The sequence below is a fragment of the Esox lucius genome, chromosome 14 (genome assembly GCF_011004845.1).
Source record: "Esox lucius isolate fEsoLuc1 chromosome 14, fEsoLuc1.pri, whole genome shotgun sequence".
Classification (NCBI taxonomy): Eukaryota; Metazoa; Chordata; class Actinopteri; order Esociformes; family Esocidae; genus Esox; species Esox lucius.
Genome location: NC_047582.1, coordinates 28,873,829 through 28,887,505, shown reverse-complemented (window position 1 = coordinate 28,887,505; position 13,677 = coordinate 28,873,829). Strand labels below are relative to the sequence as shown.

Here is a 13,677-nt window from a genome sequence, read left to right as displayed (position 1 = left end):
GTGCTTGTGTATTACCGATGACAACAGTGTGTTGCTTGTGTTTCACTTTTGGGGGCTGTGTTGTGCCATTTTGAGTTGAAGTGCACCACAATGCTACATGTGCTTTGTGAATGAAAATGTGTTTACAGTTTTGCACAAAGAGTGGTTCCAATTTGCTAGTTATGTCTAACCACATGAGAAGTGTTTAAAGTTCTTCAAACTGTGTGATTCAATCAATAAGGTGGTTTGTACACTTGCAACTTTGGTTTTGCAAATGGATTTTAGTGTTTTAGCAATTCAGAAATACTGTAATGCAATATGTTAATAAAATAATGAATTAAAGAACATATGGACACAACAGCCCTCCTTTTTATTTCAAAATCCTGATTTGGTCCCCTTCCCTGGTCTATACATAAACTAGGATTACTGCTGTTGTGAGAACGTACCTATAATAAAACGTATATCTAATCACATTGACAGATCTTTTTAACATCTTAACCAAAGAGATGCTTTAGCTTTGGTATTAGCATGGAATTGGACAGGAATCTGTCTATCTATATGAATGAGCGTACTACATGCATTTTCCAGGGAATTAGCAACTAATGTGACTAGTGTAATTTCTCTAAAGAGCAATTGCAGACATTTTAATAGTGCCTGATGCATTACAAGGTGTTAAGATGACCTAGAACATGAGTGGTAATAGAATAAGCACACAACAAATGATGCATATTGACCTTTTAATTTCAAAGCCATCCAAACTTTTCAAGTCAGTTTGACAAGAATTGTAAGTTACAATTTCTATATGCAAATATACTTCCTTCTGGGCTAGGCATAATCAAATATTACTGATCAAACAAACACTTTCTGCAGTCATATTAAACACATGTTCACTAATTCTTGGTTTCAATTAATGGCAAGAAATCATTCAGCGTTCCCATGGCATCGATACTGTAGAAGATGACCCAGATGGAAAGAATCTAACCTGGGCCCCAGGTTTGATGGCAGTCCCAAAACAATGTGTACAGATGTCATAATATGGAATGCTTTGACTACATTGAAATTCTTTAGCCCATTTCCATTCAATATAACTGTCACTTCTGTGATCAGAGTACAATCCTACCCATGAATTAGAGGATTTTTGCATCCAACCACTATTCGGCTTGATGAATAAGGCAGCACATGCAAGCGTGTCTTTAGTGTAAACTTGAAAACTGGCATCGAAGCCTTGGATTTCAACGGGAAGTTTCCTGTCTGTGTTGTCATAGGTAGGACCACGCATAATTTCAGCCTTTGTGTCTATGAATTGGAGACGGGGGCTCAGGCCTTTGTTTAGGTATTCACCACTGTCGTAGGTTCCATAGCTTCTCATGTCAATAGGTGAAATAAAACAATTTCCATCTTCTTTACAGACATTCACTTGGACCCCCTTGTCCAGCAAAGTGTCAGGGATATTAGACCATCTGATCCGAGCATACCCGTTGTCCGTGGCTTTCACCTCCAGCAATATTTCATAGCACTCAATGTGGTTATTACTGTTATTTAAGGTAACTCTTTTGTTTACAGCAGTGTAATCGTTGGGAGGCTGTTGGGCTGATGGATCTTCCACCTGATCTATGTTATTGTCTCTGGATGGGTCAGAGTAGTCGCAGAGCTCGTTAAAGTAACTTGAACTTACATCATAGTAGGCGATGAACAGAAACACTGAGAGGCCATCCACCCGGTTGGCTGAGTAGGAATGTATCTCTCTCAGGAGGGTGGGGCTTATTTGCCAGGTGTTTTTCGGGTCATACTGATGGCTCTGGCAAACACCAAGGGGATAGTACTTCGTAATGTAAAGCGCCTCTAACAGTTGGCTGTTGGGGCGCGTTCTGACCACCACTCTGTCCCTGTTTGCCTCTGGATGCTTTGGGGCGTAGCGATAGCTTTGGGTGACGTACGGTGGGAGTGAGGATTCTGCTGATGTATTCAGACTCCCTGCTGAGTAGTAACCCTGTCGGTTATAATCTTTCAGGGGTGGAAACACCCCTTCTAAATTACTGTAGGGAACAAAGCCCCAGTCTCCCCTGTCTGGCACAAAGGTTGGTATTATGACATCGTCATCATCTACAACCAGTTGATGAGCTATAAAATAGAGCAGATGAAGGCCGTGGCGTGGGAAGCGGTGGCCAAACTCAATGGTTCTGAGCTCACTGATGGTGTTGAGTGTTGGGGGGTTTGCCCAGACCAAGGCCACGGGAAGCAGCATCAGAAAGATGAATGGCAGGCATTCTCTCCCCATGGTGAACCTGTTACAGAGCGATGGTATGACGGACAGTGTTACAGCCCCAAGTCAAAGAGATCAAATAAATTATAGGCAACATGTTAGGTAGAAGGACAGACTGGCTCTATGTCTTGGTGATTGAATATATCTATCTGTGAGGAAATACGTTTTACACAACCTATTCCACAATTAGTAATTATAGTGACAAAAGAGACATAACATTTGATTAAGGTTATGAACACTTAAGTCAGTCTTAATCTTTCCAGATCGATCAGCATAGATTGATATATTGTTGTTTTTTAGTTTATATGTGTATGTCAGTAGTCATGTTGTCAAGTTCTTTCCATACAAAAGTCCCATGGTGATACAGCTTGAACCTAGTCTGTAGTGTTCAGCCTGATGCACCTTAGATTGCTCTGCCTCCTCTGAAGCCCCAGCTGGGTGGTTGTTTCTTTGCTTTTAATTAAGAGAATATGTAAGGTGTGCTTGCTGAAAGCAAAGCACAACTTTAGAATTCTTTGATACTTTAATTTATAATTTAGTTTGGGCTGTAACCAGTAGAGACTAAATCATTCTTATATACTTATTTATACAGAAATATCAAATAAGACCCAGGTCCCTTTCACAGCTCAGCCATATATTATTACAATAAAATATACAAAATGGACACTGATCACAATTAACAATAAACTTAAAGTCAGGCACTTTTTTTCATTATTGATTTAGACTAGGTGAGACTAGGTGAGGTAATGTCTACCTTTTAATAGGTTTGTCATCGCAAAGGTTCCCATTTCTGATAATAAAAGCAAATGTTAATTTGTCAACATCAGACTCAAACACAACAACAAACAAAAGTCTAAAAATATGCTGCAGAAGAGTACATAATAAGGGCTCCAGGTGTATCTCTACGTGGCGTTAAAATATGAACTTCTGAATATTATCAACAAGTATACAGCTCCGGAAAAAATTTAAAGACCAGTGCACCTTTCTGTTTCCTTTCCAAAAAAAGTCGAAATGGAATGTTTTGAGTGAGGAACAGAAGGGTAAAATTAAGAGACCACTGCAAATAGAACGCTTCTGTTCCTAACTCAAAACATTCCCTTTCAACTTGTTTTGAAAGGAAAGAAAAAGTTGCAGTGGTCTCTAAATTCTTTTCAACTTACCAGTTGAACTCTGTTGTGGTTTAGGCTTGTAGTTGGGACTTCTGTTGTGCAGAGTGTTGTAGCAGATTCCAAACATGCTTGATTTATATAATGGCGATAAATAGGGAAGTGATCAATCTTTATTGCTCAAGTACTATTTTGCAATTACTTACATTTTCAAGTCATAAAATTTCTTCACAGTGCCCTCTGGAAATATTGTCACAGTATGGCATTTCTTCTTCATTAGGCTTTATGCTTCAGTTTAAGTTAGCGACAGCATAACATACTGTATTGGCTACCTGGATCAGTGCAGTTGGAATCGAGTCATTATGCGACGAGTCTCTGACAGCTCCTATATGTACAGGATTTTAAGGATGTATGAACTACTGACGTGTCAATCATGAATGATTCGTAGTTTTTTAGTTGAAGATTCAACAATCACTTATGTGTAAGAGAAAATCACGCAAAAATCGTAAATATATATTATTTCCTTTCAAAAAGTGTCTCTGTGAATATTTTCATGCAGTCAAACATATTTCTGGGTATGAGGTAGGTCTGAATCAACACAGTCAGAGCGTGGACAGCATGAAGCGTACCGGTTGTAGAACAAAAAAATTCAATATGGGGGAATGTTCTCAACAATATTTGTCCACATTTACAAAAATCTGTTCAAATACTGTCCAATGCACAATTTGATAAATCCATCTATCAACCCATGGAAGATGAACAGCTAATCTCCACAGACATTTTAGGTCCAAACACCCAGCCGTGAGACTTGAAGAGGTGAAAAGTGGGCATGAAACAGCAGATGCTAATGATGCAAGGCCTCCTTCAGCTCGAGCCATCACCACAGCCTCCATCACATACAGTACCACAACCACAACTACAACAACCACAGCTACTACAACATCTACAGTTACAGCGTCAACCCCAGCTACAATAACCACAATTACAGCGTCAACCCCAGCTACAACAACACAGTTACAGCTTCAACCACAGCTACAACTGTGACGACTGCGCCTTCTGCTGCCTTTTCTCCCCCTGCAGTGGGCAGGCCTCAGCGGTCGACGTCACCGGCCATCTGACACCACCGCCCATCCCATCAGTTCATCTCACCTGATTGTCTTGTTTAGCGCACACCTGGTCATTTACTTGATTCCCCCCAGTATATATGTTGCCCTCTGCTCCCTTAGTCTTTGTGTGTTATTGTCTCGTGTTACGAGCTATATAGGACTGTACTTCTTGTTTATTCTTCATTAAAACCCACCTGAGATTGCCTCCGCTGTTTCAGCTGCACCTTCTCTCAGTCCTGACAACAACAAAACAGTTAGATTCAACCACAGCTACAACCACCACAGTTACAGCTTCAACCACAGCTACAACCACCACAGTTAAAGCTTCAACCACAGCTACAACCACCACAGTTACAGCTTCAACCACAGCTACAACCACCACAGTTACAGCTTCAACAACAGCTACAACAACCACAGTTACAGTGTCAATCCCAGCTACAACAATCACAGTTACAGCGTCAATAACAGCTACAACAACCACAGTTACAGCTTCAACCACAGCTATAACAACCACAGTTACAGCTTCAACCATAGCTATAAAACCACAGTTACAGCTTCAGCTACAACAACCACATTTACAGCTATAACCACAGCTACAACATTTACATATAACTACAGCCAATTCTGAAACAAATGGTTTTCCATTGGTAAGGCCTAGAATCCCTCAGACTCTGCAGGAAACAAGTATGAATGGTTATGATATGATAGCACTTGTTTTTCATTGCAGCCTAAGAGGTGAAAAGGTGTATATGTTCCTTAACTTAAAAGAAACCAAATATGCACAGTCAATTATAGCTGTTGTTTATTGCTACCTACTGCATTGGCCTGATCTATTATTTTCTGAAGATTGTATCATTTGTTTATTGTAGGAAAAAATAAACAAGGTAAATTTTTTACCATTACTAATTTCATGTGTTCTATGCTGGAAACATTAAACTGAATGCTATTACAGTACACAATAAGATCTCATCATGGACTTAAGATGGAATTAAGCAGTTAGACAAAAGCATTCATTCAGTGAATCAATGATTCAAAAGATCCATGCCCATCATTAGTCTGAACGCCTGTCTTTTTGTTTTCCAAGGACTTTCAAATTGGTAGTGTTCTTAAATTGAAAATGTTTCATATTTTATGTTTTAAGACCTTGGTCAACAGTTAGTGTGTTCTGTCTGTCATCAACAAGAAAAAACACAGAGGAGGCAATATCAGTTGCAGCAATGGCTGAAGAAAAATTAGCAGCAGAAAAAGTACTGTCTCCTGCCTTAATCTTAAATCATAGAATCAGATATTACAGGTTTAAGGCTGAGACACTGTTGGCAGATCAGAATCTGTGAAAATAAGCTAAATGATGTGATAAGATAACTGTGGCTGGTTTAAAGAAAGGTAAGTTCCACCATTAAGAGTTGAGAAGATATCCTGAGCCTACTCACCAAACACAGCGGTCTTGTGTTCGCCCCCTAGTGGCTGCATGAGATATACACTTCCAGTCAAATGTTTGGACACATACTAATTCAAGGGTATATCTTAAGTTTGACTATTTTCCACATTGGAGAATAATAGTGAAGACATAGAAACTATGAAATTACACATATGGAATAATTTACTAACCAGAAATTTGTAAATAAAATCTAAATACATTTATATTTTTTTAGTTTTTCAAAGTAGCCACCGTTTATAACAGCTGTGCACAGGTGGGTCAGAGAATGCACAGTCTTTGCATTCTTTGATCCACCTTCTTGAGTTGGTCCCCTGGAATGCAGGCTATGTGTTTGACTATATCTTCACTAGATGCTGTCTGTCCACTCATCTCTTTGTAACCCCCCCTCCAGGTCTCTGATCCCAACTTTGTCTCTATCCTTTTTAACTTTCCTCTAATGCTACCCATCCAGTTTCTAACAAAATGGTCAAACGCCATCACAATATTAGTTTTTTCTCCTCTAGTCTCTCTTAATCTATTTTCTCATCTGTCAGATAGTCCTTTCACTACCATCTCTTACTTTCTTACTGCTGTTAAAACCACTATTACTACAAATGTCAAGCTTGGTCAACTGCTCCTCTGTCTTTAATCCTTTAACTTCATCTTCCACCTTTGCCGATAGCTTCGTAAAGATTAGCTTAACTATGTGACATAAAAATTAACAGAACAGCCTTCCAACTAATTTGCAGGTCATTTGTATTAAACAGTGTGGAATGTGGTGACCAGATGGAAGGCACCAGACATTCATTCGGCAGCGAGAAAAGTATATTTATTATGCCTAGCATGGATGACTTATTTGTGACTTGACAATACTTAATTTGCATGTTTTAAAGAAAGAAAGTTGAAAGACATTTTTTCCCAACATTTCCACACTCCTCTACAGGAAATGTAGAGGAGTGTTTCTGCTGAAAGAACCGTATCATTTGATCTCATGCTACAACAGTATACAGAATGGGCACTAAAAACAGCAACTTTATGTGCTGGACCACCCTATTCATGACTTGGTTTATCCTAATGGTCCACATTTTAATGCAACGTTTTTATTTTTACTAAGCCTAACACTGGAATCTGTGCCTTTATTTCAATATTAGAATTGTTTTCTTCATGTATTAAGCATTGTTGCATTTCATGGAGTGGCATTGTATATTCCCCACAGGCTTTATGTCCCACCTGTTTGATTGGGATTCAATCTAGAAACCTTTCGGTTACTTGTCAGATGCTCTAACCACAAGAGCACATAAATATTTATTTATCAATGGAGATCCCATGCATGCGAACGTAGTAGGATTGTTTTATCATACTTTTTCTATGCGTACAGAATTAATACATTCCATGCCAAGTGTCATTTTGGAATAGTTTCTATGGAATATTAATATTGGCCATTGGTTTGGGCTTTTAGTAAAGATGGGCCAAAATTGTAAAAATGTACAAATGTTATTGTTTTTTTTAGCTTCAAAATATGAGAGAAATGTTGCATTAGCAGAACGTTTGACCCCACTGAACTCTGTAAGTGTGGGAAGAAGTTGTATGAAAATGTAGTTAACTTGCAGATTTGAATCACACATTGCAAAAAACCCTGTCCACCACAAAGAATTGCCTGTGATAAGACAGTGAAAATCTTGATAGGTGAAAATGTGTGCAGTTGGTATGACTAGAGGTTTTTAACATGCACTGACTCACCCTCTTAAACACAGAGGCTTTGCCACTCAACTCCTGGATGAGGGATCCGAATGAAATATAATGGGTTTGGAGCGTAATTCAACTCTGAACAGTCTCCAGCAGATGTGTCATTAATACCGTGTTTGGCACATCATTCTTATTAGAACAATCTAAGGAACAATCCTTCAGCTCTTCTGCATTGTTGGGTCTGGCATATCTCATCTTCCTCTTCACAATACCGCATAGATTTTCTATAGGGTTAAGGTCAGGCGAGTTTGCTGGCCAATTAAGAACAGGGATACCATGGTCCTTAAACCAGGTACTGGTAGCTTTGGCTCTGTGTGCAGGTGCCAAGTCCTGTTGGAAAATGAAATCTGCATCTCCATAAAGTTGGTCATCAGCAGGAATCATGAAGTGCTCTAAAACTTCCTGGTTGACGGCTTCATTGACCTTGGACCTCAGAAAACACAGTGGACCAACACCAGCAGATGACATGGCACCCCAAACCATCACTGACTGTGGAAACTTTACACTGGACTTCAAGCAACGTGGATTCTGTGCCTCTCCTCTCTTCTTCCAGACTCTGGGATCTTGATTTCCAAAGGAAATGCAAAATGTACTTTCAACAGAGAACATAACTCAGCAGCAGTCCAGTCCTTTTTGTCTTTAGCCCAGGAGAGATGCTTCTGAAGCTGTGTCTTGTTCAAGAGTGGCTTGACACAAGGAATGCGACAGCTGAAACCCATGTCTTGCATACGTCTGTGCGTGGTGGTTCTTGAAGCACTGACTCCAGCTGCAGTCCACTCATTGTGAATCTCCCACACATTTTTGAATGGGTTTTGTTTCACAATCCTCTCCAGGGTGCGGTTATCCCTATTGCTTGTACACTTTTTTCAACCACATCTTTTCCTTCCCTTCGCCTCTCTATTAATGTGCTTGGACACAGAGCTCTGTGAACAGCTAGCCTCTTTAGCAATGACCTTTTGTGTCTTGCCCTCCTTGTGCAAGGTGTCAATGGTCATCTTTTGGACAGCTGTCAAGTCAGCAGTCTTCCCCATGATTGTGTAGCCTACAGAACTAGACTGAGAGACCATTTAAAGGCCTTTGCAGGTGTTTTGAGTTAAATAGCTGATTAGAGTGTGGCACCAGGTGTCTTCAATATTGAACCTTTTCACAATATTCTAATTTTCTGAAATACTGATTTTGGGGTTTTCATTAGTTGTCCGTTATAATCATCAACATTTTAAGAAAAAAACACTTGAAATACAAACCCGTTTCCAAAAAAGTTGGGACACTGTACAATTGTGAATAAAAACAGAATGCAATGATGTGGAAGTTTCAAATTTTAATATTTTATTCAGAATACAACATAGATGACATATCAAATGTGAAACTGAGAAAATGTATCACTTTAAGGGAAAAATAAGTTGATTTAAAATTTCATGGCATCAACACATGAAGTTGGGACAAGGCCATGTTTACCACTGTGTGGCATCCCCTCTTCTTTTTATAACAGACTACAAACGTCTGGGGACTGAGGAGACAAGTTGCTCAAGTTTATGAATAGGAATGTTGTCCCATTCTTGTCTAATACAGGCTTCTAGTTGCTAAACTGTCTTAGGTCTTCTTTGTCGCACCTTCCTCTTTATGATGCGCCAAATGTTTTCTATTGGTGAAAGATCTGGACTGCAGGCTGGCCATTTCAGTACCCGGATCCTTCTTCTATGCAGCCATGACATTGTAATTGATGCACTATGTGGTCTGGCATTGTCATGTTGGAAAATGCAAGGTCTTCCCTGAAAGAGACGACATCTGGATATGTTGTTCTAGATCTTGGATATAACGGTCAGCATTGATGGTGCCTTTTCAGATGTGTAGGCTGCCCATGCCACACGCACTCATGTAACCCCATACCATCAGAGATGCAGGCTTCTGAACTGAGCTCTGATAACAACTTGGGTTGTCCTTGTCCTCTTTAGTCCGGATGACATGGCGTCCCAGTTTTCCTTAATTGAACTTCTAATTTTGATTCGTCTGACCACAGAACACTTTTCCACTTTGCCACAGTCCATTTTAAATTATCCTTGGCCCAGAGGAAACACCTGCGCTTCTGGTTCCTGTTTAGATACGGCTTCTTTTTTGACCTATAGAGTTATAGCCGGCAATGGCGAATGGCACGGTGGATTGTGTTCACCGACAGTGTTTTCTGGAAGTATTCCTGAGCCCATGTTGTAATTTCCATTACAGTATCATTCCTGTATGTGATACAGTGCCGTCTGAGGGCCCGAAGATCACAGGCATCCAGTATGGTTTTCCGGCCTTGACCCTTACACACAGAGATTGTTCCAGATTCTCTGAATCTTTGGATGATATTATGCACTGTAGATGATGATAACTTCAAACTCTTTGCAATTTTTCTCTGAGAAACTCCTTTCTGATATTGCTCCACTAGTCTTCGTCGCAGCATTGGGGGAATTGGTGATCCTCTGCCCATCTTGACTTCTGAGAGACACTGCCACTCTGAGAGGCTCTTTATATACCCAATCATGTTGCCAATTGACAAAATAAGTTGCAAATTGGTCCTCCAGCTGTTCCTTATCTGTACATTTAACTTTTCTAGCCTCTTATTGCTACCTGTCCCAACTTTTTTGGAATGTGTTGCTCTCATGAAATCCAAAATGAGCCAATATTTGGCATGACATTACAAAATGTCTCACTTTCAACATTTGATATGTTATCTATATTCTATTGTGAATTAAATATAAGTTTATGAGATTTGTAAATTATTCCATTCCTTTTTTACTCACAATTTGCACAGTAACCCAACTTTTTTGGAATCGGGTTTGTATATCAGTCTGTGTGGAATGAATGTATACTTTATACAAAAAAAAAAGTTTAACTTTTTCAATGGAATTACTGAAATAAATCAACTTTTTTATGATATTCTAATTATATGACCAGCACCTGTAGTTCCCCCTTCAATTTCCCCCTGTTTTTCTCACGCGAAAAAATAATTTCAGCTTCTAAATTTTAAACAGACATTTTACACGAGTCATTCAGCAGATGCTGTGAATAAGAGCAAAATACAGTAGAAGTCAGGGTGATGTGACTTGCACAAAGGCACAGAAAGATATTTCACTTTCACAACATCCTGTCTTGCACAGTCACTTGCACAATCACTCATGATAAATCAAAATCATACCAGTCAAAAACCCCTTCCATAGAGCACCAGTGACTATCATCCATTCACCAGAAAAGGACATCTTCAGCCGGCTTTTGAAAAACGTCTTCTTTTGTCTTTTCTATTGCAGGAGGCCTCTCTTCATGTGTACCCTGCTGACACAGATCAAAGTGCTGGTCATTTCCATATAATCCTGGAGGGATTTGAGCACATCCTCCAACTTGAGAGCCAGTAGACAGGCAACATCTTTAAACAGATCCAATAAACAGGCAACATTAACATCTTTGTTACAATATTACATTTACCATACCTGAATTGCCCATTCATCTTCATTGCCATACATCAGCTAAAAGTTGCTTGAAAAATAATCAAAATGTAATTAATAGTTGTCTGAAAACACTGATCTGCTTTTCAATTTCATTGTTCATGTATTATTCTCTCAGCACCTGGGATCTTCTTCATAGTCTGGTGACATGCTCTCTACAACATAACAGTAATGATAGTTCATATTTTTCACCACAGTGGCAGCCATTCATTTCAACAAAATCCTTTTGGATTTCAACCAGGCAGACTGGACAGGTAACCAGAATAAGACAAACACGATATTAATGACACATCTGCAGGAGACTGTTCAGAATTGAATTAGGCTCCAATCCTAAAGAGATAGTTCATCCAAAATATTTCAGTGACAGACCCTTTACTACCAGCTGGTCCTTCAGGCACCTTTTTTAAAACAATCCATTATTCAGCTCTTTCAGTCAGCAATTAGCGTTATTAGCGTTGTACAAATTCATGAATGAAAACCATACTTACCTTTATCGGAAAAGCTGCATTGCAAGCGGTAAACTACTATAAAACACTCCAAACTAAGGTGTTGTTTAACTCAAAGAACATGACGATTCCTCTAAATAACATTTTAATTTCCATGATATAATACTTCCTGTGTTTACCCGTCTGTTTTGTTCACAATTGTATTAATCTACGCGCTCGTTTGGAAAGAGTTAGTATATACACAGTAGACAAAATTTTGAATTCGCTAGCTAGAAAGCAAGTTACCTATTTCGTCTTTGATAGTAATCTCGGACAGTCACCTCCGCAATGGTGAACGCTTTAATCCATAACCCTTGTTTTTTTATCCTCCTGAGCTTTGACAATGTATGAGCTTTGATAATGTACGCATTTTTAATGTCTCTTAGCTATTTGGCATTAGTAGGACCTGATAAGTATAATATCTAATCATTGTCTTTGAACAGGAAGTACTTTTTGAAAAAATGTATGATGGCATTGGGTTTATTTTACTACATAACACAATAAAGTCACCAATGTGTAACAAAGTAGAACATTTTTAATTTCAACTGTTTTCATCAAAACAGAACATGAACACATTTGCAGTGTGTGTGAGTACATGTATGTGTGTGTGTACTAGTGTGTGTGAGTACATGTATGTGTGTGTGTACTTGTGTGTGTGCATTTCAATGCCTGAACATGGCAACAAATAAGGGCACAACTGCTAATGACATATTCAGTCAAAGTGTTTTATTTATATACTGTACATCATAGTGCATACTGCATTTGTCAGTACCAGAGAGGTATTCAACGATCAATCAGTAATGCATGTTTACATGCACCAGCACAGGTGCATGGTGCAAGAAGCTTAAAACATAGTGACCTCATATGCAGACACAGGGTCTCAGGAGGTTAAAACATAGCAATCAGCAATATTACTTACAATCTGTCTTGTCTCCACGGGTTGAACTGGATAACGTGATGGGATTGGATTCGCCTTTAGTCCTGTAGGGGATCGGAGGTCAAGATCCTCTGTATTAAAATGTTTCTCGCAAATATTATAGGTCTCCTTGGCAAAGTTAAACCATTGATCCAGTTGTATTCTCCCCACAGTACGACTCGGGAGAGGCAGAGGTATTTTCCCAATTGCAGAGCGGATACAATTTAATTAACTCAAGATCCACAAGCAGGCAGAAGTTGACATTGAACAAAGGAAATCCAAAAGTTCTGAGTTTGTTTAGCAAACGCACCAAATAACACAATGCACAATAAAATTCTTCTGACATGGCACACAACATCTACATAGTAAGAATTAAGAAATATCAAAAGCAAAAATACAGCAAAAAATATAGCAATAATATACCTAAATGGAAACTAGCTTTTAAAAAGCTAGGTGAAGAAACCTATCTTCACATAGTTTGTTGACATTCAAATTCACGCTCACCTTGATGACATCACTGCCGAAGAACAGAAGCTGTGTATGTTAGCTATAGGGAATAGGTCGCTAGTGCCCATTTGAATTCAGCCAATTCCGCTGGTTGTTTCATCAGTGTACAGTTTAGAAAATCGATGCTACCGCGACAGGTTACTGAATGTAGTTTGAAGTGTTTCGGAATCGTTTTCTGCTTGCATTGCAGCTTTGCGATAAAGGTATTTGCCATTTCCATTCGTTAACTGTGACAATGCTAATAATGTTAATTACAGACAGGGACATAATGGATTGTTTGAAAAAATGACTCTGTGTCACCAACCGTGAGGAAGGGGACTGTCATCGAAATATGATTTTTGGATGAACTATCCCTTTAATGGTCATGTGCTCAACCCCCACCAGGTCCTCAATCATGCTCCTGTGACGGTTCGTGGAAGATCTCGTACAGCGTTGTGTTGTACTCCGTTCACAGAACACCCCAAACTGTCTCTAACCAGAATAGAAAGAGGAGTGGGAGGCCCTGGTGCTCAACTGAGCCATTAGAGTGTCTAGTTGGAGAAACAGACGCCTCACAGGTCCTCAACTGGCAGCTTCATTAAATAGTACCCACAAAACACCAGTCTCAATATCAACAGTGAAGTGGCAACTCAAGGGGTCTGGCCTTCTAGGCAGAGTCGTAAAGAAAAAGCCA

The 13,677-nt window shown here is 39.3% G+C and overlaps 1 protein-coding gene across 2 annotated transcripts; it reads right to left on the bottom strand.

The window, feature by feature from the left end:
• Positions 1-721: 721 nt before the first annotated feature.
• On the bottom strand, positions 722-11,957 carry LOC105009577. 2 transcript variants are annotated; one of them, XM_020053235.3, is made up of 4 exons: positions 11,828-11,957; positions 11,082-11,127; positions 10,793-10,923; positions 722-2,264 (listed from the first exon to the last, which is right to left on the bottom strand). In XM_020053235.3, exons 3-4 carry the CDS (start codon positions 10,834-10,836, stop codon positions 905-907), a joined length of 1,404 nt encoding a protein of 467 aa, XP_019908794.2. In that variant the 5' UTR covers positions 10,837-10,923; positions 11,082-11,127; positions 11,828-11,957; the 3' UTR covers positions 722-904. The 2 variants fall into 2 exon arrangements, with proteins under 2 accessions (XP_019908794.2, XP_010867311.2); XM_010869009.3 differs by lacking the exons at positions 10,793-10,923; positions 11,082-11,127; positions 11,828-11,957 and adding an exon at positions 3,403-3,448.
• Positions 11,958-13,677: the final 1,720 nt, after the last annotated feature.

What these genes read in the sequence shown, in the direction of transcription:
- LOC105009577 (XM_020053235.3), bottom strand. Translation starts at nt 10,836, where the DNA reads ATGGATGATAGTCACTGGTGCTCTATGGAAGGGGTTTTTGACTG. An exon ending in ATGGAAGGGGTTTTTGACTG is followed by an intron (nt 2,265 to 10,792) that starts GTATGATTTTGA and finishes GCTCTGTAACAG; the next exon opens with GTTCACCATGGGGAGAGAAT.